Source organism: Pinus tabuliformis, chromosome 1_2 (assembly GCF_031772625.1).
Source record: "Pinus tabuliformis cultivar Carrire ecotype Pingquan chromosome 1_2, CPIR1, whole genome shotgun sequence".
Classification (NCBI taxonomy): Eukaryota; Viridiplantae; Streptophyta; class Pinopsida; order Pinales; family Pinaceae; genus Pinus; species Pinus tabuliformis.
The window spans coordinates 676,718,056-676,744,353 of record NC_142298.1 but is presented as its reverse complement, the minus strand read 5'-3'; the positions used below and the strand labels follow the sequence as shown (position 1 = coordinate 676,744,353).

General features: G+C 38.0%; 1 protein-coding gene across 4 annotated transcripts in view; it reads right to left on the bottom strand.

Moving 5' to 3' along the window:
* Nucleotides 1–26,298, bottom strand: part of LOC149207494 (uncharacterized) — a 177,715-nt gene that overhangs the window by 27,257 nt on the left and 124,160 nt on the right. For all 4 annotated transcript variants that reach the window (XR_016252636.1, XM_089395738.1, XM_089395739.1 and 1 more), the window contains exons 9-11: nucleotides 20,570–20,644; nucleotides 20,394–20,489; nucleotides 8,373–8,436 (exon numbers count right to left, since the gene is read on the bottom strand). Coding sequence is in view for 3 of the 4 variants with exons in the window: in XM_089395738.1 (XP_089251864.1) it covers nucleotides 8,373–8,436; nucleotides 20,394–20,489; nucleotides 20,570–20,644 (235 nt within the window). In the remaining variant the exon portion in view is untranslated. The remainder of the gene's footprint in view (nucleotides 1–8,372; nucleotides 8,437–20,393; nucleotides 20,490–20,569; nucleotides 20,645–26,298) is intronic.

Here is a 26,298-nt window from a genome sequence, read left to right as displayed (position 1 = left end):
AAAATTAATTATTTAATGTATTTTTTTCAAATCCAGTTCATTGAATCCAATTCGACCTGGTTTGATTCGATTCTAGTTTGAATCTCGGTTAGATAGGTGGCCAGTTCAAAACCCAGTTCCGGTTTTTAAATGTATGGGTAAAGCATGATAGATCAACTTTCGATAGGCATAACTTTTGCATTTGAACTTCAATTGGCAACACTTAGGCATAAAAGTTTTACCCCCAAAAAGCATCATTTGATGCCTCAAATTGACCTCCGAAGGTTTCTAACCCGAATTCTTCAAACTAGGTCCCTCCACTAAAATTGCTCTTGTAAGTTGATTTCTCTGATTTTTCCGCTCTAAAATCATTGAGATGGATGACAAATAATATAATGATCCAACCCAGATAAATAGGTCATACCTTTTAGGCTTTTGATAAAAAGTGTGATTTATCGTTATTATAAAATACATGTATGACCTTTATCTATCATTGCATAATAATTGTTTATTGTATTATGAAATTGGTGGTAACTCTCCATCAAAATACTAAAATAGAGGTAAGGAATTATGAAGATCCACTCTGCATCAAGATTCAAGTGTGTCTTCCAATTAGTTTCCAAGATAGAAGCTAAGTTATCAAAGTCTAATCAACTTTCCAAGTAACTCCAGCGACCCTCACAAACAAAGGCCTTTGCCTCCCCTTCACTCACAACAACCACTAGTTTTGATCAAGAGACAAGAAATTTCGTTGTCCAAGTGAAATGGTGGTATAGGCCTATTGTCACACAATCTAGCAGAGGTCCTAGGAAGAGTATCTAAGGGAAAACTACTAAACCAAATGACAACAATGGGACAAAGACCCATTGTCACCAAAATAAATGTCCCTTGCTATTTACGGACTTTCACCGATGGGAGGAGTCCCGGTGTGAAGAAAATCACTAGAATAATAAGGTCAATGGTTAGGTACGGTGTGATTTCCAAATCCCATTCAAAGGAGAGGCTCAGAGAATGTCTTGATAGCTTCAAAAGAAAGATCAGGGCTCTCCAAGAAAGGCTTATGAGGAGGAGGCCTAGACATAGGGGAAAGGGATATTCAATGCAAGGGATATACCTAGATCGAGACTTATAAAGGACCTCTCTTAGGGTCTTGTGAAACAGTGATCACACAAAGATTTGGCACCACACGAGAGACCTAGGGGATCCAAGCAAGGCCTAGGGTTTGTAAAATCAAAGAGGACTAAGATACCCTAGGTCAAGCGAGAATAGGATAGATCAAGGAATGGTTAATTTCCATCGAGTTTTCAAGAGTGATTGACCTATGGAAAGTCATTAACCAAAGAAGCCTATGAGAAGAATTGAATTTGGAGCTAGGGCTTGAGGTTTCTCCAAATCTAGCTGTGAGATTTGCTTCAAAATTTGAGGGCACTTAGAGGAAACCCTAGCACAGTAGCTAGCCAATTCGCACTTCAAGATGACCACCCTAATGCATTTCGCACTAGGCCCTAGGAGACCTTCTAGGGTTAGGGTAAAAATGGAAGAAAGAGAAAAAAGAATAAATTTGGTGTGATCAACTAGGATAAGAACCAGTGCCTAGCCAATTGGGAGAAATTGAGTCAAGATCAACTTTGATGAAGGAACTTTGCTCTTTCAAGGAGTCTTATTCAGCGTTCATTAGCCCTAGTGAGGCAGCTACCTAGCAACAAAGGAATTTATACTTCGTTTCGCAAGAGATGACGGAGTTTCAAGGTTGCAATATCAAGCCAACCCTGAAGGAAACTCATTTGCATCTCCAAATGTAAAACGTGTGCAATAATCCAATAATCCAGTGCTTTTTAGGAATTTTGCATTACATTAGGACACAAAATAAGACTATCAAAATATATTCCATACATTAGACATGTAGCAACAATGAAAATGGCATCAAAATTACACTTACAAGGAAATGCAAGTATATATATATATATATATATATATATATATATATATATATATATATATAGATATATATAGATATATATAGATATATATATATATATATATCCATCACAGTTGCAAGAAGAAACTCCAAGACAAGAATAGCGAAAATCCAAACATCAAGATTCAAAATGCATCAAAAATCTCCAATTCCCTTCGTCAATTGCAAGTCTGAATTCTTTTTACAATAGATATCCAAATCCAAATGATGATGAGATACAAATGAGCCCCATCATATATTTATGAGTCACAAGGGGTTCAATTTACTCTATCTAGCCTAATGAGCCCCTAAAAACAACTTTAATGTGCAAAATAACAATCTAATTGGTGACAAGCCCACCAAATAGCTCAAAAGTGCTCAACAAGCCTTCCTAATGAGGTCAAAATGACAGAAAAACGGTGCAAAGGGGTCGTTGGAAGGCCTAGCTAAGTCCTCCATGCGCCAAAATAAAGAGGAGGGCTCTCATAAAAATGACCAAGGGGGCAGCCCCTTGGTTTCCAAGAAAAACATTTATGGTGCTCCCAAGTGGTTGTGGGCCACAATGAATGGTCTCATGGGTCTCCAACTGGATCAAACACTTCAATGTTCCATTAATAAGGGCTAGAATGATGATACAAATCATACTATGTCTCCTAGGGTGAGATAAAACATCGTCTGGGTTCTAGATCAGCTGCCAAGTGTATGGTGCAAGTATGTGGTCGGTTGGGCAACATGGTCTAAGTGCATCATCATCTATGTATGACTAGGGCACGAACAAGTAATAGGTGGTGTTGAAGAATCCCATGGCATGGCAATCAATGGTCTGTTGTGGAGGAGGCCCATGGCTCTGAATGCTCACCCTACAAATGCCATCATGACCCTCTTGAGGGCTTGGATCCTATATAGGGAGGCCAATCCCAAGATGAAGACCCACCTACAATCTTGTATAAGCTCCAATGTGTCTCTTCACCTTCCAGTACAACAATTCATTAGTGCAACTAAGTAAATGAGCTTGTAAATCAGGGGCAAAAGTGGACACTTCATAGTGGCATGCCCTTCTAAGTGGGCTTTAGAATGTACAAGTGTTCCCAAGCTCAAGAGGGGGGGTTAATAAAGGACCCTATTAGGTGGTTTCAACCTCTAAGGGAGTGACAGGTCCATGGTGCATCTCTGTTATGAATAAATTATAATTTTATATATATATATAGTAAAAACAATATAAATAATAGTAAGACATAAACAACGATTAATTAACTAATAATTAGTAGGAAGAGGCATGTCTTTATAGACATGACTCTTCATGAAAGGGTACTTCCTGACTAGATATATAGGGCCCTCTCTCCCAATTGTAACAGCATTCTTATTCATACATCTTATTATATATATTCCTGTATCTCAATGGAGATCTTTATATTCCAAGCCTTTTGGAGTATTTAAACCGAAGAACGAACTTTGTTCACTTCAATCCATCAAATGGCGGGTGTCATGTGAAATAATGGTGGAACGGAGTGGGGCAATAGAGAAAGCTCCAAGCCACATGCCATGGTACAAGGGTAGCTATAATGAAAGAAGCCCACACATGCGTGTATAGATATGGGAGGGAGCAATTGTGGTACATGAGTTACCCCCACCTTTGTTTTTCCACCCCTATTAATATGTTTGTTGCCTTTTATTGATTTTTCTTTCTTTTAACTGCTCGGGGCTCCAGGGAATGAGAGCATGATGCGTACGATAAAGCAGTGAATACCCCCTTAAGGTTAGGCAGTTCATTGCCCACCAGGGGTTGGGACAACCATGGGTTCCTTAATGATGCAAGGGGCACACATAGGGGCCCTAGGACCCAGAGTGATGGTCATAATGATAGGGGGTAGAGCTCATGCTTGGCTTTTGCCCACGTGCTAAATTCTTATGTCTTGGCCATCTTTTGCATTTTGTGGTACATTTCCTGTTGTAAGTGGCCAAATTATGCATCTAACTTTCCTTTTAGCTGCATTAACCTCCGGGGCATCGTTCCAAACCCAACCCAAAGTGTGGACAAGGGGAGGGGAAGGCTAACTCCTTGTGGACCCAATGGACAAATATGGACACAGATGGGAAAAATGTGAAAAGGGGTTATAATGAGCAGAGGGGAGTGGTACATATGGTGTTGAGGAGTGGGACCACGCAACTAAAATCAGAGTTTCCCATGTAGTGCCACTCTAAAAGCTACTAGCCAATAAAGGAGATCCCACAGGACTAGGATACAAGATTAACCACCAAGTTGGGATAGGGGAACATCAGTACAGACCAAACCCATTCTTTCTGTCGAATCCCCCCACTAATCCATGTCCAAATGTGTCCAAGAAAAGAAAGCAAAAATACCCAATTGCATAATGAAAAGCCATACATTTGGTGTCGGAAGTCCCACCTTCAAACATACGATCATAACAGATGGGCAAGGGCACATAATGGGTGGCTCAGCTAACAGAGAATGGTCGCACATCGAACTATCTAGTGGTTGCAAGGGGTTGTTGGTTGCCATCTAAAGACATATCTAAGAGAAAACGTGGGTAGGGCAGGAGTTTCCGTATGGAAAAACCACAAAAATTTGAGATCTATGATCCTAGTTCATCCAACACTTCAATGGCCTTCCTAGATAAGCAATAAAATGACCATGAACAAGAATCTCTCTTCACTCGCACTTTTCAGATCAGGAAAAAAATAAACATCTGATCATAGATAGTGGCAATCAACCAAGCACGGTTTCTCAACAATTTGTCAACTCACTCCAACTACTTGCTACAACTATACCATCATGGAAGGGACAAGGAAGCAAATTTCTCCACACCTATCACCCGTAGGTGTTTAATCACTTTTTTCATTGGAACTTACATTGATACAGTTGATTATGATATTACACCCTTGTATTTTTGCGACAAGCTTCATGGCAATCCATACTAGTTTCGCAGAAGGCCACAATTTGAAGGATTTTTGAATGCCTATAAACTTTACAAAAACATTTAATGCTACCAAATTACATCTCCCCCTCGACCTAGACAACAGTGTATTAAGCAAGTCAAGCTCCACAAATTCATATCACTTTTCTCATGCTATGATGCTAGTTTTCCCCGACCTACTACAACCTCGTCAATAGGCTATAACCTTAGTAGGGATATGCCATTCCAAATATCAAGTCCACATCCAAGTTTGAATAGTAATGCAGCTTTCTCAACAATCCCATCTTCATGGTTCCCCTCACCACACCCATCTAAGGGTATAACTTTTGCACCTTCCTTTCAACAATCCATGGTAGGCAGGTTTCTTCAATAAGGTGAACAATTATTCTTCCAACAAACCACCAACGATTGCAGAAGCTCTCATTTCAATTGAAGTTCACCTTTAAGTATTTCATCAAGACATTCCAGCCAACATATAGTTCCTACACCCTATGTTGTCCTTTGTTGGACTGCAAAGAACATTAGCGGAAATCGAGGATCATTTCCTCTGAATTGGGAGAAATTGATCAAGCTAAGTCTCACTTAGTCCCTGAGTTCCTATGTGGACTTTGTTGATTTGGGGTAGCATCGGATGTGCTCTAAGCCTAAAATTTTGCAAGGAGGCTTGGGCACATGTATTCCAAAGAAACCAAAAAGCATTTTGGGAAATTCCACCCATAAGTGATTTTATTAAAATAATTAATATTTTTAATGGGGTTCCTAAGTCTAAACTTAGGAAAATTAAAATATTAATGGGTATTAATCTAATCAGGGGTGAAACTTCTAGAAAAAACCACGGATCAAGTCAAAACGATATGACCCTTCGATTATGTTTTAATCTAGGTCGTTGGTTGTCCAACAGGAAGATATAAGAAGGGGCTTGAAGGTCATTTGGAAAAACACACACACACACACAGATCAAGAAATCGATTTTCTGAAGTGAGAAGCGCTCAAGATGAAAAATCGATTGAGGAGATCTATTGCAGCAGGGGGGCAGGGATAGTTGGGTTGGAGGATCTTCTCTGGAACCCCAAAGACTCAGCAGAGAGGCAGAGATACACTAGAGGACGCAGTGCAGACCAAGGAAGGACTGACGCTAGGCCAAGAGGGCCCACGCAGTGCGAGAAGGGCCAGCGCAGAGGAATAGTTGTCCTCTTGCAAAAATCTAAAACTTGTTGAGGAGCAACTGGATCAGCCGGGAAGGTTGACATCAGAGCTCCAGGAGGCAGTGAGACCTAGCGCAAAGCTGACGCAGAGCCTTAGATAGCTCCACACAGGCCCACGCAGTTACTGCTAAGGGGCTGCGTAGTTGTAGCCGGGGATAGTCAGTTCAGTTGTTGGATCATAGGAATTTGCTGAGCGAAGTGAGGTAATCTCACTAAGGTTTCTGCCAGTGTCTTTTTCTCTATAACTGGATTGCCACGAGGGCATCCAGAGTTGTATTCAAAACCACTGCTTAATAATAATAAACCCTTAAAGCCGCTGCACCGGTTTTCCCACATTGGGTTTTTCCGGGACTATTTGTCCAAAAATAATTGTGTCCTATGTGTTGTATTGTTCTTTCTTGCTCAGTATTTTGTTTCCGCATATATATAAATTAAGTGGAGGCTGCAGATGTATTTACTTCGAAATTTACCGTAGAAAACAGTAAAAACTTGTATGATTTAATCAACTAGGAAAAGTAACATCAGTTTGCTGCAGTAGGGATTCCAGTGTAGGAATTTTCACAGACTTAAATGGACTATTTATTATATTTGTAAATTACATGTTGCACTTAATCTTTTATACATTCCATAGGTCAAACCTGATCACTCCAAAATATATATATAACTCTAGAAGACTTGATCAAATAGCATCACCAGTTCTGTACTTCTTTCAATAGCCTATACAATATAGAGTCTAGACTGTACACATGTATATTGTATCATTGTAGAAATGTCCTCTCTTTATTTGCATGCTTGATCTCTATTGGTATTTTATTCCCATCTGTGAGTAATTGCATTGCTGTTTTGTAACCATATCAGAAACCCTTCCCTAAGCTGACAAAGCCAACCTGCACTGACAATCCATGAAGATGCTTTGGTGCAGGTTCCAATGAAGCCTGTAAAAACAAGAACTCAAACAGCTTCTAGGATCCATACCTACGTTACAAGATATTATCCTATGTTACAGAAAAAAAATTAAAAGAAAGCCTAGTGGGAAAACACAAGGGGTGCTTCCCCACATTCGTGTATGGCACCCCTAGTAAAATCATCAATGTAGACTACTGGGTGGATTCAAAATGGGTACTTACTGACACAGAACTAGCCAAATGCCCAGCAACATCAGCGACAATTGATTGAGCTAAACCATGGGCTGTTGGAAAAATATGTTTACAGCTAAATGTGCTTGCAATTATATTTAGTTCATATATGAAAAATAAGTTTCATTAAAAGTTGAGTGTAACTGCCATTGGATTGTCACTTGCAAAGAATGTGTCCAAGAATGGATCATGCTCGCGTATGGAACTCCTAGATTCTGTCATTGAATGCCCTTAGTGCCACAACCTGGCATATAAATCTGTCATCATAGGAGATCATTGCTGATTTTTAATATTTTTCTGCAAGCATGGGGCAATGTGTTTGCACATTTTACAGAAGCAAAAGTGGATTCAAAGAACACATAGTAATATACTGTAGAGTGTACTAGATAGTTATGGATCCTTTCTCCCATGGTCTCTGAATTTTTTGCAGGCCCCAAACTAACAGCTACTGCAGTGTCCTGCTAAATGAAGTTCAGGGACCACAGGAAACAAGATACACAAAATCTAAAAGATACTAGCTCTCGGAAGGCAAAAGTTCCACCTAATGAGTTATTCCATAAAGCATTGAAAATTTCACATAGATTGGAGCAGCTAGATTCTCTATTATCTCAGCAACAGCACAAAACACATAAATTTAGTCATGGAGAACAGCTTGAACAGCCCTTTTGACTTTTCTCAGGTATATGTTTGGAGGTGGGACTAAAGAAAACTCAAACAGGAAATTACAGGACTATTCTATTATTGAACATGGAAATTTTCCATTAATCCTTGAATGGGACCAGTAAAAATGAGGACTATTACTTTCTGTTATCTCTATCTTAATAATTGATTTCTTTGATGGGTGATTTTAATAACATACCAATCTACTCCAATGATTAAGAATACAGAGGAATCACTGATGGTTCTGAATATGGCTTCTTGGATTCTTGACAAGCATGTTGGTTTAATAGAGACTGGATTTCAGTCTACTTTGCAGAATACCAACTATTGTGTCAATTATTTCAGATTTCAAATAGATGTATTAATAAACAGCATTGATGGAATTTTAGTTTTTGTGAACTATATACTACACTGCAAAAAAGAGAAGATTGCCTTTCAACACATTCTCAGAAAACAAAGAGTGTACTGCTACCCATAAAGAAAAGAATATACCATGTACCTGCATAATTAACTTGTTCAAAGGTGATGCCATTCGAAGGTCATATAGAACAATACTGCGGTCACTGTCAAATAAAACAAAAAAGACGTCAATGAAATGATTAGTGTTGTATATTATCAGTTCAAGAGACAGCCTTTAATTTCCATTAGAAAAAGGCATATGCTATAAAAAATGGTTCATCTTTCTAACAAAAAGCATACAATGGGCTTATAATTATTACACAATCTGTAAATCACTACCATTCAGCAACTTATCATAAAGAAAAGAAAGAAAAAATGACCAAATTAGATCTATGGGATTTGAAATTACATCCAGTAGAATAAAAAAGTGCTGGGGTAGAAAGAACACTAGGGGATGAAAAAGTAGTTGTACACTAAGATAAGCTTATCATTGTCCAACAAACGACCAAAAATAAGGTCAATGGAACTGCTCAGTATAAAATTGTGGATACAAAGTGGGAGTGCTAAGGTCACTTCTGTAAAAGCAAATGCATTGCAGTGAAGCTCCACCATATTCTCACGCATCAACAGGTAGCTAATATTCTGACTAAGCCCCTAGTAAAACCAAAGTTGGAGGTTTTCAAAGACAAACTAGGATTAATGCAGAATTCCTTTCCTGTTAAGATGGAGTGTTGAGAATTATAGCTCAGTAAGAACTTCTGCATATGTTCAGTGAGAACATGCAAGGAGTAGTTCAAGATATTTTTGAAAAGTGATTCTATTTTTGAGAAAAGAAATCTATTTTGTAATTCACTTTAGTAAAAAGGTGAAAGTTTTATTTTTAGTAGTTGAGACTACAATTGTAATTAGACAGGGAGTAATCTTAAAAATTGATTCCTCGTTAAAACTATATAAAGAGAGGGCAAGGTAGAGGCTTTTACACACAAACACACACTTAAGCAGTTGAGCAAAAGAGAGAGCAGGCAGCCAGGGAAGAGGCATTCTCGGGTTGCACGCAATACGAGACAGTCATCCATAAGATTTCATACAGTCACCATGTTGATTTGGGGTAGCATCGGATGTGTTCTAGCCACGAAATTTGGTGGAGAGGTTGGGACACATGAAATCTCCAATACCCAGAAAGGGTTTGGGCAAATTCTAAACAAATCAGGAGATATTAAAATAATTAATATTTTTAATGGAGTATGTGTATTAATATGAATCTGTGTTAGAATGGTCCAAAAGACATGGATCAAGCCAGATCTAATCTTAGTCCTTGATTAGGGACTTAATCTCGGTCGTTGAGATGTCAATAGGAAAAGTATAAGAGGAGGCTTGAGGTCACTTGGAGAAGACACCAGAGTGATCAGTCATTCTATTCTCTAGAGCAGGGTCTGTTAAGAGAGATAGAATTAGTGATCGGGAGATGCAGCTGAGGGGCATTTGAGTATAGAGAGGCAAAGAGGCAGAGATAGTGCTGGGAGAGCAGTGCAGTATCCAAGGAGAGTGACACAAAGCCAGCCAGGGATCACGCAGGGCCACGCAGTGGTAGCCAGGAGCTACGCAAAGCCTCAGAGAGGCCAGCGTTGTTGACGCAGAGGGCTAGAGGGTTGATGCAAGGCCTCCCAAGGCTGACACAAACCCATCAGGGGTGACGCAGAGCCAGCATGAGGCAAAGAGGGGCTGATGTAGTCCAGAGAGAGGCTGACGCAGGGGTTTCTGGGGAAAATTTGTGTTGAGTAGCTGCCGAAAGGATTATCTAGGGTTTTAGCCAGGAGATTTGTCAGAAACTGAGAGGTATTACTGCCAAGGAAATTATTTGATGGGTAGGCCAGTTTCGACACGCAAATTGTACTCGGATATTGCTTAATAAGAAAACCCTCAGATAGTTGCACCGGTTTTCCCACATTGGGTTTTTTCCGGGGACATTAGTCCAAAAATAATGGTGTCATATGGTGTGTTTGTTTCTGTTTCTTTTAGTTGTTGACCTGTAATATGTTGAGCATGCACTATTGTTTATTTTCAGTATTTACATTGTAAATAACTTGTTAAGGAAAATAACAAGTAGGTAGGAATAAATCAGATAGAGTGCATGGAGGGTTTCTAACTAAGTAAACTTAGAAACTTCAACACAGATAGACCATACAGGTCATCCTATAGGTTATAAGACAATTTTTTGTTGTTTCTGAGTTTTTCAACTGGCTCTCCAAACTTAGTTCAGAGCATTTTTGGTATCCATGCATACTATCTTTTTGGGTTGTGTGTGGAGGTTTCCTTGTACATTTTGTTTTGAAGGAATGGAAATCTTATTTGAATGAATGATTATGTGTATATGTGAACTTAACTTGTATCCTTCCATTGTTTAATTTCTTTCTAGATATTTGTGATTGATGCTATGGTTTGAGATTTAAATTCAGTCATCTACTTGTTTGATTGAGATAATAGGAACATTAGTCACCTGGGGCTTTAAATTCCATCAAACTAGCATAACGATATCGTAGCCCACACATCCAGTGTTGAAGCATATAAGGAGGCCAAAGAATGTGATCATCCCTTAGCTCCATGAAGTGCTTTGCATTGAAGATCATCTTGGGATTCAAACCCCTAGAGAGGTGATCCAAGTGACTTGGATATGATACCTATAAATATCCTCCATTATAATCATGTTTATCTCTTGCTTAGTTGAAAGGAGGTGGTCAAGAGCATTTGCTGAGTATTTGAATGGGCGAAGGTGGTCCATCTGTTATGAATAAAATATACTAAATATAAATAATGATGATAATTGTAATAATGATTAGTTAATTAGTAATTAGGTTGAAGAGGCATGTCTAAACGAGACATGACTCTCCATGAAGAGGCACCTGCTTAGTATATAAGCTTGCCTCTCACTCTCATTTGTAACATCATTCTTATTCATACATTTTATATATATTCTTGTATCCTCAATGGAGATCTACATATTCCAAGTCTTCTAAAGTAATTAACCTAAAGAACGAACTTTGTTCGCTTCATTTCGTATCAAAGCAGTTTGATCCTCTGGCCACTCCATTGTTGCACAGAGCCACGCTCTCCGATCCAGACCCTTGGCCATCAAGGTTTCGTCAACATTGTTGTTGTCGAGATTGAAGTGTTCTGCGACACAAATTTGGAGTTTCTCCGTTTGCTAGGCCTTTGGCCATATAATTATAGACACAAATTTGAGTTTCTCCATTCGCTAGGCCTTTGGCCAAATATTAAAAAAAATAGAGAAATAATATATATAAAACTAAATAAATAAATAAATAAGTATAAGTAAACAAATTTAAAAGAAAAAATCATAATAAATAAATAAACAAATTAAATTAAAAGAGAAGTCGGTCGTGAGCATAAATTTCCAACGATCAAGACAGGGTGCTGACAAGCCGCCAGACACCATTTGTTGCTATAGCCGCCAGCATCACTGCCCGCTGTGCATCTCGACAGGCCGTTGCAACCGTCGGTTGCCAAGCCCGACCTCATTCCTCAGCTATTCCTTATTAACCTAGTCATCCCTACCATCTATCAACGGCTCGACAGACCCCACCTCCAGTTTCACCACCCAGCTTCTCACAATTGCATGCCACAAGCCACTGTTGCTTGACCGCTACTACATTTGTCGCACGTTTTCCCCAACCTGCCCACAGAAGCCACTGCGAGCCATCACCACTCTGTTTGGAATACACGACACTACCACTGTCGTATCCGCTGCAGCTTGACTTGTCAACAACATTAGTTTGTAAAAGTCACAATGAAATTTTGAAGCCAAATTGTTGTGCGAAGTCCTCCTTAAAATAGAGTGACGCTTCAATAGTTCAGACCTTTCGATTTCCACATAGATATGTCAGAATAGGGTCAACATCACTTTCAAAACAACTTGAAGACTTCTTACATTCGATCAAGTTTCATATTTTCCAAGTACAACTGGTGTGTTTTCAAATTGTCAGTTTGGAGATGTAACTCTGCTCCATAAGGTCGAGACTCCTTTTCAAGAGGACAAAACGTTGTGTGAATGCCTAGAACTCCATTGCTGCAAACATAAATTATATTCATAAATCTTGCAGTACATTTGCTACACACCTATCCCCTAACCATAAGAAAATTTCAATCCCTGCTTTGTCGAAATTGTTAGCAACACCACTAATAAGTAATTGTTGTGGTGGGAAACTGAGAGGTTGCATCTATTCAACTGAACCGTTGTCACTGGTGCTATTAGTTGTACCACCTTTGTACACGACCACTTACCAAATTAAATCCATTAGTGGACAATTTTTTGGCCATTAAATTAAGGAAGGAATATACTGGAGTGGATAATCTATTTGTGGAGTACGATATAAATTTGAATAAAACCTTTATTTTTGTCGGGTCGAATTGAAGAATTGAAGAGGAATAGCAATTATTTATAAAAGGGAGTCAAGGGAAGTTATTATTATCATAAAGATTATATAAAGTTTCTAAAAGTGTAAAGTGAAAGTGTTTTAACATAAAGAACATTTTTTATATATATAGAAGTTAGAAAAAACAAAAAAAAAGAAGGAAAACAAGTACTTTACAATAAAAATATAAAAAAAGTAAAAATAAAAAATAAAAAATTGAAAGTATTTAAACATTTAAGACCAATAAGGGAGTCTAAGTCAAAAATGAAGGAAGATTTCCAGAAACCTTACCCAACTATGCTAAAGTGTTTTTTGAAATTAAGGAGACTCTCGCAGGAAAAGACGTTACTATTTCTATCTCTCCCGTTGAAAGTAAAAATTATATAAACCTAAAAATTGCAAACCAATTGGTGATTCTTGAGTTAAATATAATCGAAAAATTAGACTTCTTGGACAAAAAACAATACGAAATAATTGATTTACAGTTAAACAATGGAGAATATACAATTATATTGCAATTTCCGTCCAATCCCTATGGAATGATCAAGGTGACATTATTCTGGGATCGCCATGGATGGAAACCCTAGATTCCTTCATCCTGAATACGAAGAAGAAGTTTTTGACATTTTCTTACAAAAAGAAAAAAATAACGCTACAAGATCTTACAATGAAGCCGAATTCAGTAATACCAGAATACATACAAGATATTTCAAGAATAATTTTCCAAGGTAAAAAAGTACTACAAAATATGCAAAGAGAAATTGACAAGATCACCATTGACAAAAATGAAGAAGTTTCTCGACTTAAAGACCATAGTGAAAAATTACTGACGCAAATTAAGAAGCTTAAGAAGGACAAGAAGTCATTAGAAAACAAGGTACAACACCTTATCGAGAAGGAAGCATCAAATGTAGAAATTCAAGTTGACAAAAAGATAACAAATATTGATCCAGTCAATAACACAACTCAAGAAGAGGACAAACTAGTTCAAGTAAAGATGTACTCAAAAGTTGTAGTTCCAGCAACAAAAGATTCAAGTGAAGATCCAGAAATTAACCATTCAACTTCCATAGCTAAAGGAAATTAGGTACTTCAAATAAATCAAGAAAACAACACAAACAAGATAAGGGAAAATCAAATCACTAGAATTCCTTATCGACATCCAAATCATGAGAGTAGACAACTCAATCAAGCTACGTATTTAGAACAGAAACAACAAACTGATGTTCCAAAGAATACTAATGTCAGTGAAATCCACTCGTGTGATAACAATTCATCACAAGTTTTTAGTCACTGCAAGATTCCATAGAAGATCGGTCTAGGATGGTCTGATCCCTTCTCAATGCGACAGTTTTGTTTGTCACTTAGAGGACCATATCAACTTGTATCAACGAAGATGATAGTTTCGAGACGAGATCACATTCAAAACAGGAAAAAAGATCAAGCCTTTTCATCAACAAGCTTTGAGGACAAAGCTTTTTGAAGAGGAAGGCATGTTATGAATAAAATATACTAAATATAAATAGTGATGATAATTGTAATAATGATTAGTTAATTAGTAATTAGGTTGAAGAGGCATGTCTAAATGAGACATGATTCTCCATGAAGAGGCACCTGCCTAGTATATAAGCAAGACCCTCACTCTCATTTGTAAAATCATTCTTATTCATACATTTTATATATATTCTTGTATCCTCAATGGAGATCTACATATTCCAAGTCTTTTGGGGTAATTAACCTGAAGAACGAACTTTGTTCACTTCACCATCAATATGTCAATTGACTATAGTAAACAAGATACATTTGAGAACCAACGATGTACTCTACCTAAGGGTTGAACCTAGTAATGGGCTTTGATAAACAATAAAGGTATGGATGCTAGCCCTTGCTTGCTGTCAAATTTGTAAATCTTCTGAGATGATGCAACAACTTACTAATATGAAAATGTTCCCAACGTAGAAGGGGAGTGCCGCAAATTCTTCCTGGGTTGGAGTACCATCCTCTTGCATATGGCAATGCAGAAAAGCAAAAGGGTTTGAACACCCTCGACGCATCCCCAATCTAACTCAAGTAAGCTAGGCCTACACATCTCCAAATTATACAAAAATGTGGGTGTAATGATGGAGTCCATGAGGTCCAATTTGGAGGACATGTCTTAAGAATGGTGCCTATTACCCACCCACCTGTGGGAAAAACCCATAGTAGAAATTATGTCTACTATTGTTCAACTTGCCAGCCATTAGCCCTATCATGATCCACAGATAGCTAGCCTCATATGTTTCCCATGCACTCTATAGTCGGTGTTTTATTCCATTGAGCCTACTCATACAATGAAGGTGGTCATCTATTATGACGTACATTAACCATTTTCGTATTCAAGTGCTTTCATTTAATGTTCAAGGGCTTTCTAGTATGGATCACAGGTTGAATTAGATAATAGACCGCTTTTGATTATACATTTGTTCCTTTGCTTCACCTTGGTGGTCATCACTTGCCCATGGTCCAAGGTGACCTTCCCTAAGGCCTTTTCTTTCACTATCTAGGAGGGGCACAAATAGGAGGTTCAAATGATGGCAACATTCCATGATTTCATACTTAACGCTTTCCAATTCCCCCATGTATCCACATGACATCTTCGGGTTGATTACTATATGTCACTTGTATTGGTACCCTATATTCCTCATCATAACCTGAGCTTTACCTCCCTAATTAGCCCTCACCCAGTTCCTAGCTCAATCATGAGCTATCTAAATGAAAGGAACTTTGAATATCCCAACCCCAATGAATAAGGAACAATTTCATCTTTGAGGGGTCAATAATAAATGAAAGGTTGTAACCCAAGCAATATATGTAAAATAATGATGAAAAAGGCGCATAAGAGGGGCAGCAAAAATAGGTTGAGGAAAGGGGTAACTCAAGTGCCACAATTGCTCCCTCTTCACACCATAACATGTTCAAAAATGTTGTGTGCACTTCATAGCCCGATATCAAACAATGGCATCCTCCATGGAGTAAACCCGGATAACATCTTTCACACCTATCTTTTGAAAGGGTCAACCTAGGAACTATTCCTCCCCTTAGGATTGGAAGCACCTAATAGTGCCTTGTGATAACTTTCCCATACAGAAGCAAGGTAACCTTTTTAAACTCATAAACTAGAAAGACATTTGAAGATGATGCTTGTGTGAAGTACTTTCATACCCTTTTTCATTGAATATGGCCCATGTGAAGTACTTTGATGCCCTTTTTCATTGAATATGGCCCACTTTGATACTTTTATGGTTCTTGCACTTGTGATGTTGATCTCACTTGATTTTGTATGGGTTAAATCTTTTCTCCCAAATATAGTAGCCATCCCTTGAGGGATTCTATGATGCTTCATCGATACTTTAGAGAAGACATCCTGCGCACTTGACGACTACACAAGGCACATTGTTGGAGGATGTTGGACGCTTATTGTGGAGTGTTGACCTTTGGATGCTTGAACACAAATGATGATCCCTTCACCTTCATCCAGGACCTTAGATGTTACTCTTCAAAGCTTTGACATTGTCTTGAGAGCTAAAGTAACCCAAAGCTGACAAGATCCCCCAGGGTTGCATTACACCTACTTGATGGACATTGCCCTGTTTTTGAGGATGACTGATGATGATGATGACATGAGACCCCTTTGGTGGGGATGGTACACCATTAAAGACACAACATATAGCGACACAAACCATTCAGAGAGGGGTTCTTCATAAGTGAGTGTGATACTCAAGTGTGCTGGGCTTGAGGAAGGTGCGGGGCTGCAGCATAGGAGTGTTGAAAAGTGTAACTAGGTTCAGTTCAGTCTTCATAATGACATGAAATTGTGATTTTATGTAAAAGATGTAAAGAAGAAAAATATTATTGTAATGGTTGCATCATGGGTTTCATGAGCAAGAGATTTTATTTTTAGTTAAGGCTCCCATTGTGAGCCATTAGGGATTTTTGTCATCTAGTCATAAAAGTCTAAAGAGTCATTGTCATGTATTGAAGGCATGTTACACCTTGTAAAAAGTCAAATTTGTTTTGTAAATTCACCCTCCAAGACCTTGTCACTAGCCCCCTCACTCAAGTCGGCCTACAATGAAAAGATAATTCTAGAAAAATGAAGTTGGCCTACTCCAAGTGATCATGTCGGCCTAACTTTCATGAACAAACCACTATATATAGCAGTGCTCGACCTCATTTGGAGGACAAGAATTCGATGAAGCAAGTCTAAGATAATCAAGTGCGCAAATCATCATAGAAGGAGCCTTAAAGTCAACGAAGGAAGGAGGAGGATAGTAAAACATAGTGTCATCGTTGTGGACTTTTTTTGGGCTAGTTTACCTTCACACGTGTGAAGATTGCAAGTTTGAAGTTGGCAAAGATAGATCGAAGATTGCAGTTACATAATGTGATTTTGTTTGGGTGGAAAACTTTGCTGAAGGAAACCGAGTAAGAGAGAGAAAAGAGTCTCCCTCTTGAGGAGATTATTCAAGAAGAAAAATCGATCTAGTGTTTCTGTTGTGAAGAAAAGAGTTGCAAACCTACAAGGAGACACGGAAATTCTGAAGGAAGCCGAGAAGAGAAAGAAGAAGAGTAGTGTTGCTCTAAGGGAGAAGAGGAGGCTTGTCACTTGGTCTTGGAAGGGCTCTAGTGTCAAGGGTCTTTGTCATGGTCTTGGTATTTGTCAATTGAAGGTTCTATAAGAAGAATTTTTTTGGGTTTTCCTCTCAAAGAGTGAGGTTTTGGCCTTGGCTGACAGCCTGCATACTGTGTCTCTTGTCTCCTTTATTGTTCATGCATTAGTAATTTTCTTGATGAAAAGAACACTATAATAACATAAGCAAGAGAAGATTATAATCAAGAAGTGAAAAATATCTTACAAGCAATTATCAAGATAGAGAAATCACCTAACTATTGATGCTCTAGATTTCTCAACAAGGAGATCCAGAGCAACCAAGGAGATCAAGGATAGATCTAGGACCTGATCAACTAGATTAGATCTAGGGTATGTTGTAATTGTAAATATCTCAATTGGGCCATGTTGAGAAATTTAGGGCAAAGATAAGAGGTGATTTCACTAGAAGTGATCACTGCTTGTGAATACTTTTTACTTCTTTTGATTAGGTTCTTCTTTAGCTTTTGATGATTAGAGTGTTTACTTCATCAAACAGCTATCAGAACATAAACGATAATGAGACAAGGGACACAAGATGTAAGCAATCCGTTTGGGCCAAAACCTCTCCAACTTGAGAGGAAAACTCAAACAAATTCTTTTTCGTATAGAATATTCAAGTGATGAATTCCAAGACCAAGACCCTTGACCTACTAACCTCTCTAAGACCAAGTCACAAGACCTTTTTCACAGCTTCTCCTTCTTGCCCAAGTCAACACTAGTCAAACTGACTTCTTGCACTACTAATCTCGGCTACTCTGAAATGTCTGCCCTTTTCCACAGTCCTGCAATTCTCGGCCTGCCTGAACCTCTGCAATTCCACACATGTGAGCTGATTGGAGGAGTTTGGTGATGCTTTCCTTCTTTGCTCGACTTGGAGACTTCCCTTTGTGATTTCGGCTAGCAAGAATGTTGGTTTGGTGATCTCCTTCATGGCTTCTTCAAGGACTGATATAACCCTACTGCAGAAACCCTAATCTCTGTCACACATGCAAGGAAGATGACCCAAAACAGTGCCAAAAACTCTTCGCTCTCCTTCCCTTTCCTTTCGCTGGTTATGAGGCTGCCTTCTAGTGATTTCTCGCACTTCTTGAATTTCAGATGCTTGAATGAATGCCCAACAAGTGAGGCCGAGTCCTCCTTTATATAGTAGTTTGTCCATGCTAAATAAGCCGACTTGTGCTTGTGACTAGGCTGACATCCTCTTCTAGAATGATCTTCATCTCCTTTTGAAGGCCAACTAGATGAAGTACTTGTGACAAGGTCTTGGAGGGTTTATGACTCAAATAAATTCTCTTTTTACAATATGTAACATGCCCAAATGGGTTTTCAATACATGACATTGACTCAATCGACTTTATGACTTAATGACCAAACCTAATAGCTCACAATGGGAGCTTGATCTACAAAAATAAAATTCCTTGAGCATGAAACCCATGCCTCAAGCATTAAATAATTTAATTTTTCTTCTTCTCATTAATTACATAAAATCATGATTAACCATGTTATTATGAAGACAGAACCTAGTTACATATTTCAACAGGCCATTATCCCAAGACTGGAGCCCAAGTAAGTTTTGATTAGGATTCAATGGAGAACTGATTTGATTGGGCAGAATTTGTATGTGTCGCATGTGATTGAGATTGGTTGTAACTTTGCTTCCGCTGAATAATTTGTTAAGAACCTAGTTGTGCATTTATTCTGTAGATCTGTGATAAATCTGCTAGGAACTACATGCAAAGTATTAGGTTCGGGATTTAACACTCCAAATGGAAACAGACCCGTTTTCTTCCTTGCATGAGGACTGCCCCCATTGCATACCTACTCACAATTGTTTCTATCTCAAAAGGCAGTTGTAGATTGGGCATGGTCAAATACCGGTGCATGGCTGCTTTTTCTTTCCAGCTCTTCGAGACCACTCCTGCTCCTTGTCCCAGTGGAAACCTTTTCCCAGAGCTGTTACAGAATGAAGTGAGGTAGTTGTGGCTGAAAATTGTAGAATTAACTTTCTCAGATATTGGGCTTCAATGAAACTCCCCTATATCACACGCCAAGACATGGGGTTATAACAGATACAGTTCACTACAGGTATTAGATATTTGTTCACGGTGCCTCTTGTGACTAGAACATCTAGAGGCTGTAAGTAAGAGGTGATGAGCCTGAATTTAGTCAAAGCTTCAAGTGATGTTTCATTGCAACAGCAAGCAATAGAAAATCTAAGGTAAAGCTTACAACATTTCTGTTTCTCCTTTCTATTGTAGTATTAAGCTATTAACATCAACCTTGTGGAAGCATTTACTATGTTATCTGAGATCAAGGGTTCTTCCTGTATAAAAAAATTCCATCAAAACCTGTATATCATTGATCTTTTTCACAAAGACCATTCCTTATGAGCCATGACTTACTGGATGATCACTTACTAGCTGTGTTAAGATTTAAAAAAGAAATGGGTTTATCAATCAATCATCGACCCTACCATAATAGCATTAGGAAATGACTACAACTCAGGTAGGGAACATTAGATGTAAATAAGAATGAATTGCCAATAGAATCCATTCCATTCAAGAGATACATATCAGAGACTGTTAATTCTAGATCATCAAAGCACAAAATTGTTGGGATTAAACACTAGGCGTACCATATATTAAAATGAACATATTTATAAAGATTTTGTGTATGACATCAAATTTTACTGGAGAATTTCAAAGAGAACATTTCAATTTTCAATTCTGCATTGATATATGTTTGATTTTCTAAAACCAGAAAATACATATAAGAAATTTTTGCTTAAAAACTGTTAGTCACGGAGAAAAAAAACTACATCTACATGTAAAAATCTAAGCCTACTCTGCATCAGACAAAATATTTGAGATACAATAATATCTCACTTGCAAAAAGTGTAAATCACATCGATATTCGAACAACATAACTTATTTTTTCTAAGGTCCAGCTTATTTACTAGCTGCAAACAAAGTAAAATTATAAAATAAAATTTCAAGTGTACCTGGCAGTTGTCGCAAATATATCTTTCTCTGCAGGATTAAACCGTATAGAAATGACAGTATCAGACCCCCAAGCAAAACTGTTTATCGGTTCCGACCTTTTCTCAACAACAAGAATAAAGTTAGGAGTTTAGAAAGAAAATAATTCAGCAATGACAAGTATTGTGACAAGAAACACCTGTCATGATCCCAAATGTCAACTTGAGCCCCACCAGTTGCAAACACATTACTATCCCATTGGTAATCTACAGCCCTGTCAATGGCCAGAAGGAAAAAGTTATATATATAATGCAAATTTGTAAAAAATAAGACCACTGCTAAACATCAATTCCAAGCTAATCATATGTTTTTGCCTTAAATGGTATGAAGTCAATAATCAGTTCTATTTTTTTAAGGAGATATGCTTTTGATATCTAAATTTCCATACAAACCATGGAAAAAGAAAATTAATAGATGCAGAACTGCGGCATTTTACTGGAAAAAATGTAAATTCTAACGATAACAACTTACAACCCCATGAAAGATTATAGCACAGAGAAATTTCATTGGTATATCTATTTTTAAAACCTGATGGATTAAGGAAAAAATGGCCTACATATGCCATATTTTTTAAATGTATTACCTGATCTAAAATTTTGTTTCCAAGCAGCAGATAGTGATGGGAGGAATGTATTAGTTGCTTCCAGTCACCAGGCAGTGATGGGAGGAAATCAAAAATATTTGCAGATGCAACTATATGTAAACTTTCAGCCGCGATGGATGTTAGAAACTAACTTCTAGATTTTACATTCAAAATGAGATAAGAAATAAGAACTACTAACACCCTCCATGCTCATTTAATGAGTTCACTGAGCAATTTATTGGTTAGATGAACTCATTAAATGGCCCAAATACAACTTCTCCCCTATCTTTTATTAACTCAAATATGTTACAACTGTTTACAAGGGGCTAGTAGCTAGTAAATAAGTTGGACCTTAGTTGCTCTAGTCTTGGGATAATGGCCCAAATACAACTTCTCCGTTTTCTTTAATCAACTCAATTATGTTACACAGCTAAACCTGTGCACTTCCCAAATGTACGAAATGCAGCAGTCATTGGCCCCATCCCAACGCACCTACCCAGAACACCAAGTTCCACAACTAAGGCGTGCCCAACCAGAAACCCCCAAACTCGGCGTGCCAAAAAAACTCAAAAAACCAACCCTACAATGTGCCTAGAAACTTCGTTCGCGTGGGCGAACCTCTCTTTTCTGCGATCATGTCGTTTGTTGTTTTCCCTTGTCGTGTCGTGTGCCCTTCGTTTTTGCGTTTATGTTTTACATTTGAACGAACTTGTCTTGTCGTGTGCTCCGTTCGTGCCCCATTCCAAGTTGCGCGAACCTTTACTGATACTCGTGCAAATGCCCTTTGTTCCAATGGACATGTCGTTTCATCTTCCAGTCGACCCATCGGTTGGTCATGTAGGCACCCCTGTCATGCAGGCCGACTCACTGTTTCCTTCATTCACACGCCTTCGCTTCGCATCATACTTCGCTTGCACGTCGTGCCAACCGACTCACCCATGTTGTTAGTGTCAACCCTTGTCCGTTTCGTTCGGTCCACACTTGTGCACATCTCAACCAGTTCGTCCGTCGTTGTGTCATGCAAGTCACCTATGGGCGCTAGGGTGCCCCACATTCACGCGGGCGTGCGCCCTTGTGTCATGCACATGACACCCCTTGGGTCCACTTTACATCCTTTCCATTTGGTTCACCCGTCGTGTCGCCCAAGCTTGCCCGTGTTGGCCTGTCGTGCACACCACATTTGCCCATGGGCGCCCAGTGCCCTTCCTTCATGCGGGCATGCCTAAGGCATTCACCTCTGTGTTGTGCACACGACTCTCCCCCACAGTCCACTTCAGTTTTTTGCCACTTCATAGATTGCTAAGATGTCCATGTTCCCTTGCCATGTGCCTTGAAGCTCCACTATCAATCGCCCATGTGTTGTCATCTTCAACTGAACTTGTGAGAACAAAGTAGAGACTTCCATCCTTGACTTCCTTGAATAGTTTTTAAACAAAAGTGGTGATATATCCTTTAATGGATTCAAATAGAGTCCTTAGAGCCTTGAGACCTTCCTTTATGTACTTGGCCATCGATAGAGAGAGAGAGAGTTGCTACAAATATGTCTTCAATCAAGAGTGACAATAATTTGTGATCTTCACACTTCCTTCCTTCACCTTAGCCCTGATACCATATTGAGAAACCAAGTGTGGTGTGGTTTAATGCTTAACTTCGCCTTGATAATTACTTGTGAATATTATGTGTCTTATTATTACTTCTTATGTCTTCTTCATCAAACAATTATACAAATGTTCAAAACATAAAGATCACAATGAGACAAAGGACACCGGAAATTTGGTCAAAGGCCGGGGAAAAACCCATAAGGGTTAAACCCAACAATCCTTCTCTTATAGAATCAAATCAAAATGAGAGATATTTATGGGGCAAAGTGATGGGTTTTTTAGTGTAAAATGCAGATTTGTCTATTGAATGATTTATCAAATTAGGTTTTGATGGGAGAAATAGATTAAGTTTGCATCCTGGATGTTGGATTGACTTTGATTAAACATTGGTCACTTCTTTCTTCTATTTTCTTGGTCGAATTGATGGCTCATCATGCTTGATTATTTATGGTTTTTGAGTTTTTACTTGGAAATTTGAGTATGGGATGTGTTTTGTTGCGCTTATTCAAAGAAGAAAATGAGTGGTTAGGATTTTGAATAAGCTTCCTATAATAATTATGATCAAATATGAGTTATTCCCTGCTTTGATTGGTAAAATGGGTGTTGGGTATTTGTAAAAATGTTTGAAGGAATCCATATAATTTGTTAGCCTACGATCTTTTATGGAATCATGTCCCTAGGCGATTTTATTTCAATTCAAATAAACTTTAAGGGGAATCCATACCATATGGACTTATAGATCCCACTTGTAGTCCAAAAAACATGTTTGACTTTGTAGAGACGATTTGGATGATTTGGGCATTTTCTAAAAAGCAATGTTGCAAACATTGTCATCGGGATAAAATCGGCGAGCGTATGGAAAACCAAAGATCATAAAGATTAGGAAAATATCAGTAAAAATTAACAAACATCGACAAAATTAGCATACCACCAAAATATCGGTTAAAATCGGCAAACATTAGCTCGGCCAAATAAATGTGATTTCACAATTTAACACAATAAAATCGGAATGTTTGCAACACTGCTAAAAAATACAGAGTACCCTGTACAGTTTGTTTACTACCTTGAGATTCTTGGGTTTGATGTTATTCTCAACAAGGTTCTCAATAAAGCTTGAGCTAAGAATAGTAGCATGCAAAGTGTTTGACAAAAAGTGTGAGCCAAAATTTCCATAACTTCCATATCTAGAGTTGAAATTTCACTCAAAAAGAACCCGAATGACTGTGGAAAACTGTAATTTGTGATCATTGTGGCCGGAATTATCAATTCATCTCTGTTTTTAGTGAAAATTTTGAGAGTGAATAGCACTACATTTGACTTTCAATAAATCATTGAAAGAGGGAAAAATAAATAAAAATTGGGCATACTTAGCGTTGAAAAAGTAACTAGTCTTGATGTTCATAATGAAATTCAAATGTACTATTAATGTATTTATTATATTCATTACTTTCATTATTATTATTTTATTTCTAGTCAAAGCATGTTCTTCATGCTTATAGAGTTTATTGAGTCAAAAAATATATTCATTATGAGTCAAAGAAATGTAATTGAGTCAAAGTCCCTTTTGGACTTTGTAAAGAAAAGGAAAAAGATGTTTTTTATTGAGTCAAAAAGGTAAATTTGTCATCCACAAGATCAAGTCAGCTCTCCTAGACAAGTCAGCCTAAAGAGGCAACCATTCGACCTCCTAGACATGTATAAATACAAGGAAGTTCGACCTCATTTGACCATTCATCACTCACATTGATTTTTGTGCCAAAAGACAAGAAGAAAAACCAGTGAAGTCAAACGAGAGAGGAGGTCAAAGGAGAGAGAAGACGAATTGATTTCTTCCTTAATTTAGTTCACACATGCAAGTTTTCCTACAATTTTCCAAGGCTGTTACAGCCTACAGGCCCAAAATTTCAAGGTCCGAATTTTCAGAAATTGACCATAATTCAAAGTTGACCAGCATTGACTTTTGTCGACTTTGATTTGATGGAGATGACTTGGAGAAGGGATGACTTGAGTCTTTGTGGCAGTCTTGGTCTTGGTTTTTGGGTCTTGGATATCTCACTTTGAATAGATTCTATAAGAAGAAGATTCGTTGGGTTTTCCCCTCGTGGTGTTTTGCCCTGGCTTGGAGCCTAAATCTTTGTGTTCTTTGTCTCTTGTGATCTTCATGTTTTGTATATTTTGGTAATCGCTTGATGAAGAGAAGATAAGTAATAGAAATCTACTCTAATCTACAAGCATATGTTTTCTCAACACTCAGAGCCAAATTTCTTCAATCAAGAGGGGACCCATTTCACCTACATTGATGTAGATCACTAATAGCAAGCCAAGTTTATCAATTGCATTAAGATTTTCATAATCCCGCTCAGTTTATTGATTCAGCCCCAAACCAATGCTTAGCAAAAAAAAATTAGGCATGTTCAAATCTTGTTCAATTGCACCCAATCTCATCCAAGTGAAGGGGGTTACGGAATTAATGCATTATAGGTAACGAGGGGGGTGAAATTTCATGTTTGAAAAGTGCTCGAATAGTGACCATTTACCACTTTCTGGCAGCCTATGCCAAGGCCCACATGCCCTCCTTGTTAACTTCTAATTTCGTATCTAATTTAATATTCCAGTAGATTATTGACACACAAAAAAAAATGAATCTACTAAATAACAAATACACTAGAATTTTAACTCAAAAAAATTTAGTAGAAATAAACACAGGAAATAATTCCCACACACAAATTTACCCTCCAACTTCACTTTATTAATCAAAATAGTGAGGGTTTCCTAACAAGGAAAATGGCCCTGAAGAAATTTACAACTCATGGCGGAATATTTACACAAGATAAAATCTGAAAATTCCTTGTACGGTTGACTAAGAATCCTAATGTACGGCCCAAGTGGGCCTAACCGGTTTGCTCATATGACTACTACTAACTCGGCCTTCTTGCAAGCTGGAAACTTCACTACTAAACCCTCTTCTAATTTCAACCTATATGAAATTCCTCTCTACTGGAATACTGTTGCAAACTCTGCCCTTGGCCCAAGTCTGAATACCTAGGAAAAACTCCTTTTTCACCTACTATGCTCTCTCATTCACTAATAAATGCTTTTTCTCAAATTTGTGTCTTCTTCTCTCCTTAGACTGCCTTTTATAATTCTTTGTTGAGCTAGACCTCTAACCCTAATCCCCAAAGTGATTGATAGCTGAAATAAGATCTCACCTCCCTTGAGATCAATAGTTGAGAATAAGTCTAAGTCACTAAGGTGATTAACTTACATTCCCTTAGAATTTTCCTAGTTCAATAGCCAGCGTTAATTAATTGAATTTAATTAACATGTTTTCCCTAAGTTAAACTTGGGACGACTCTTAATTAAGTGAGGTTAATTAATCAAGTTTCCTAAGTGAGACTTGGGACAACTCTCGCATACTTGACACCAAGCCTATGTAAAAGCACCTACTCGCTACTAAACTTCAACATTTCCTCTTAGCAAGGAAGGCATTCTGCACTACTCCTAGCTTATCTCTATTAAAGACAAACTTCCCTTTTACCAAGGACTTGGTCAAAATAGCAACAACTTGCTCAATTGTGGACATATATTGAAGCTTCACTATACCTCTTTGGATCATGTCTCTAATAAAGTGATACATGATCGCAATATGCTTGGACTTGTCAAGAAATACTAAATTCTCATAAG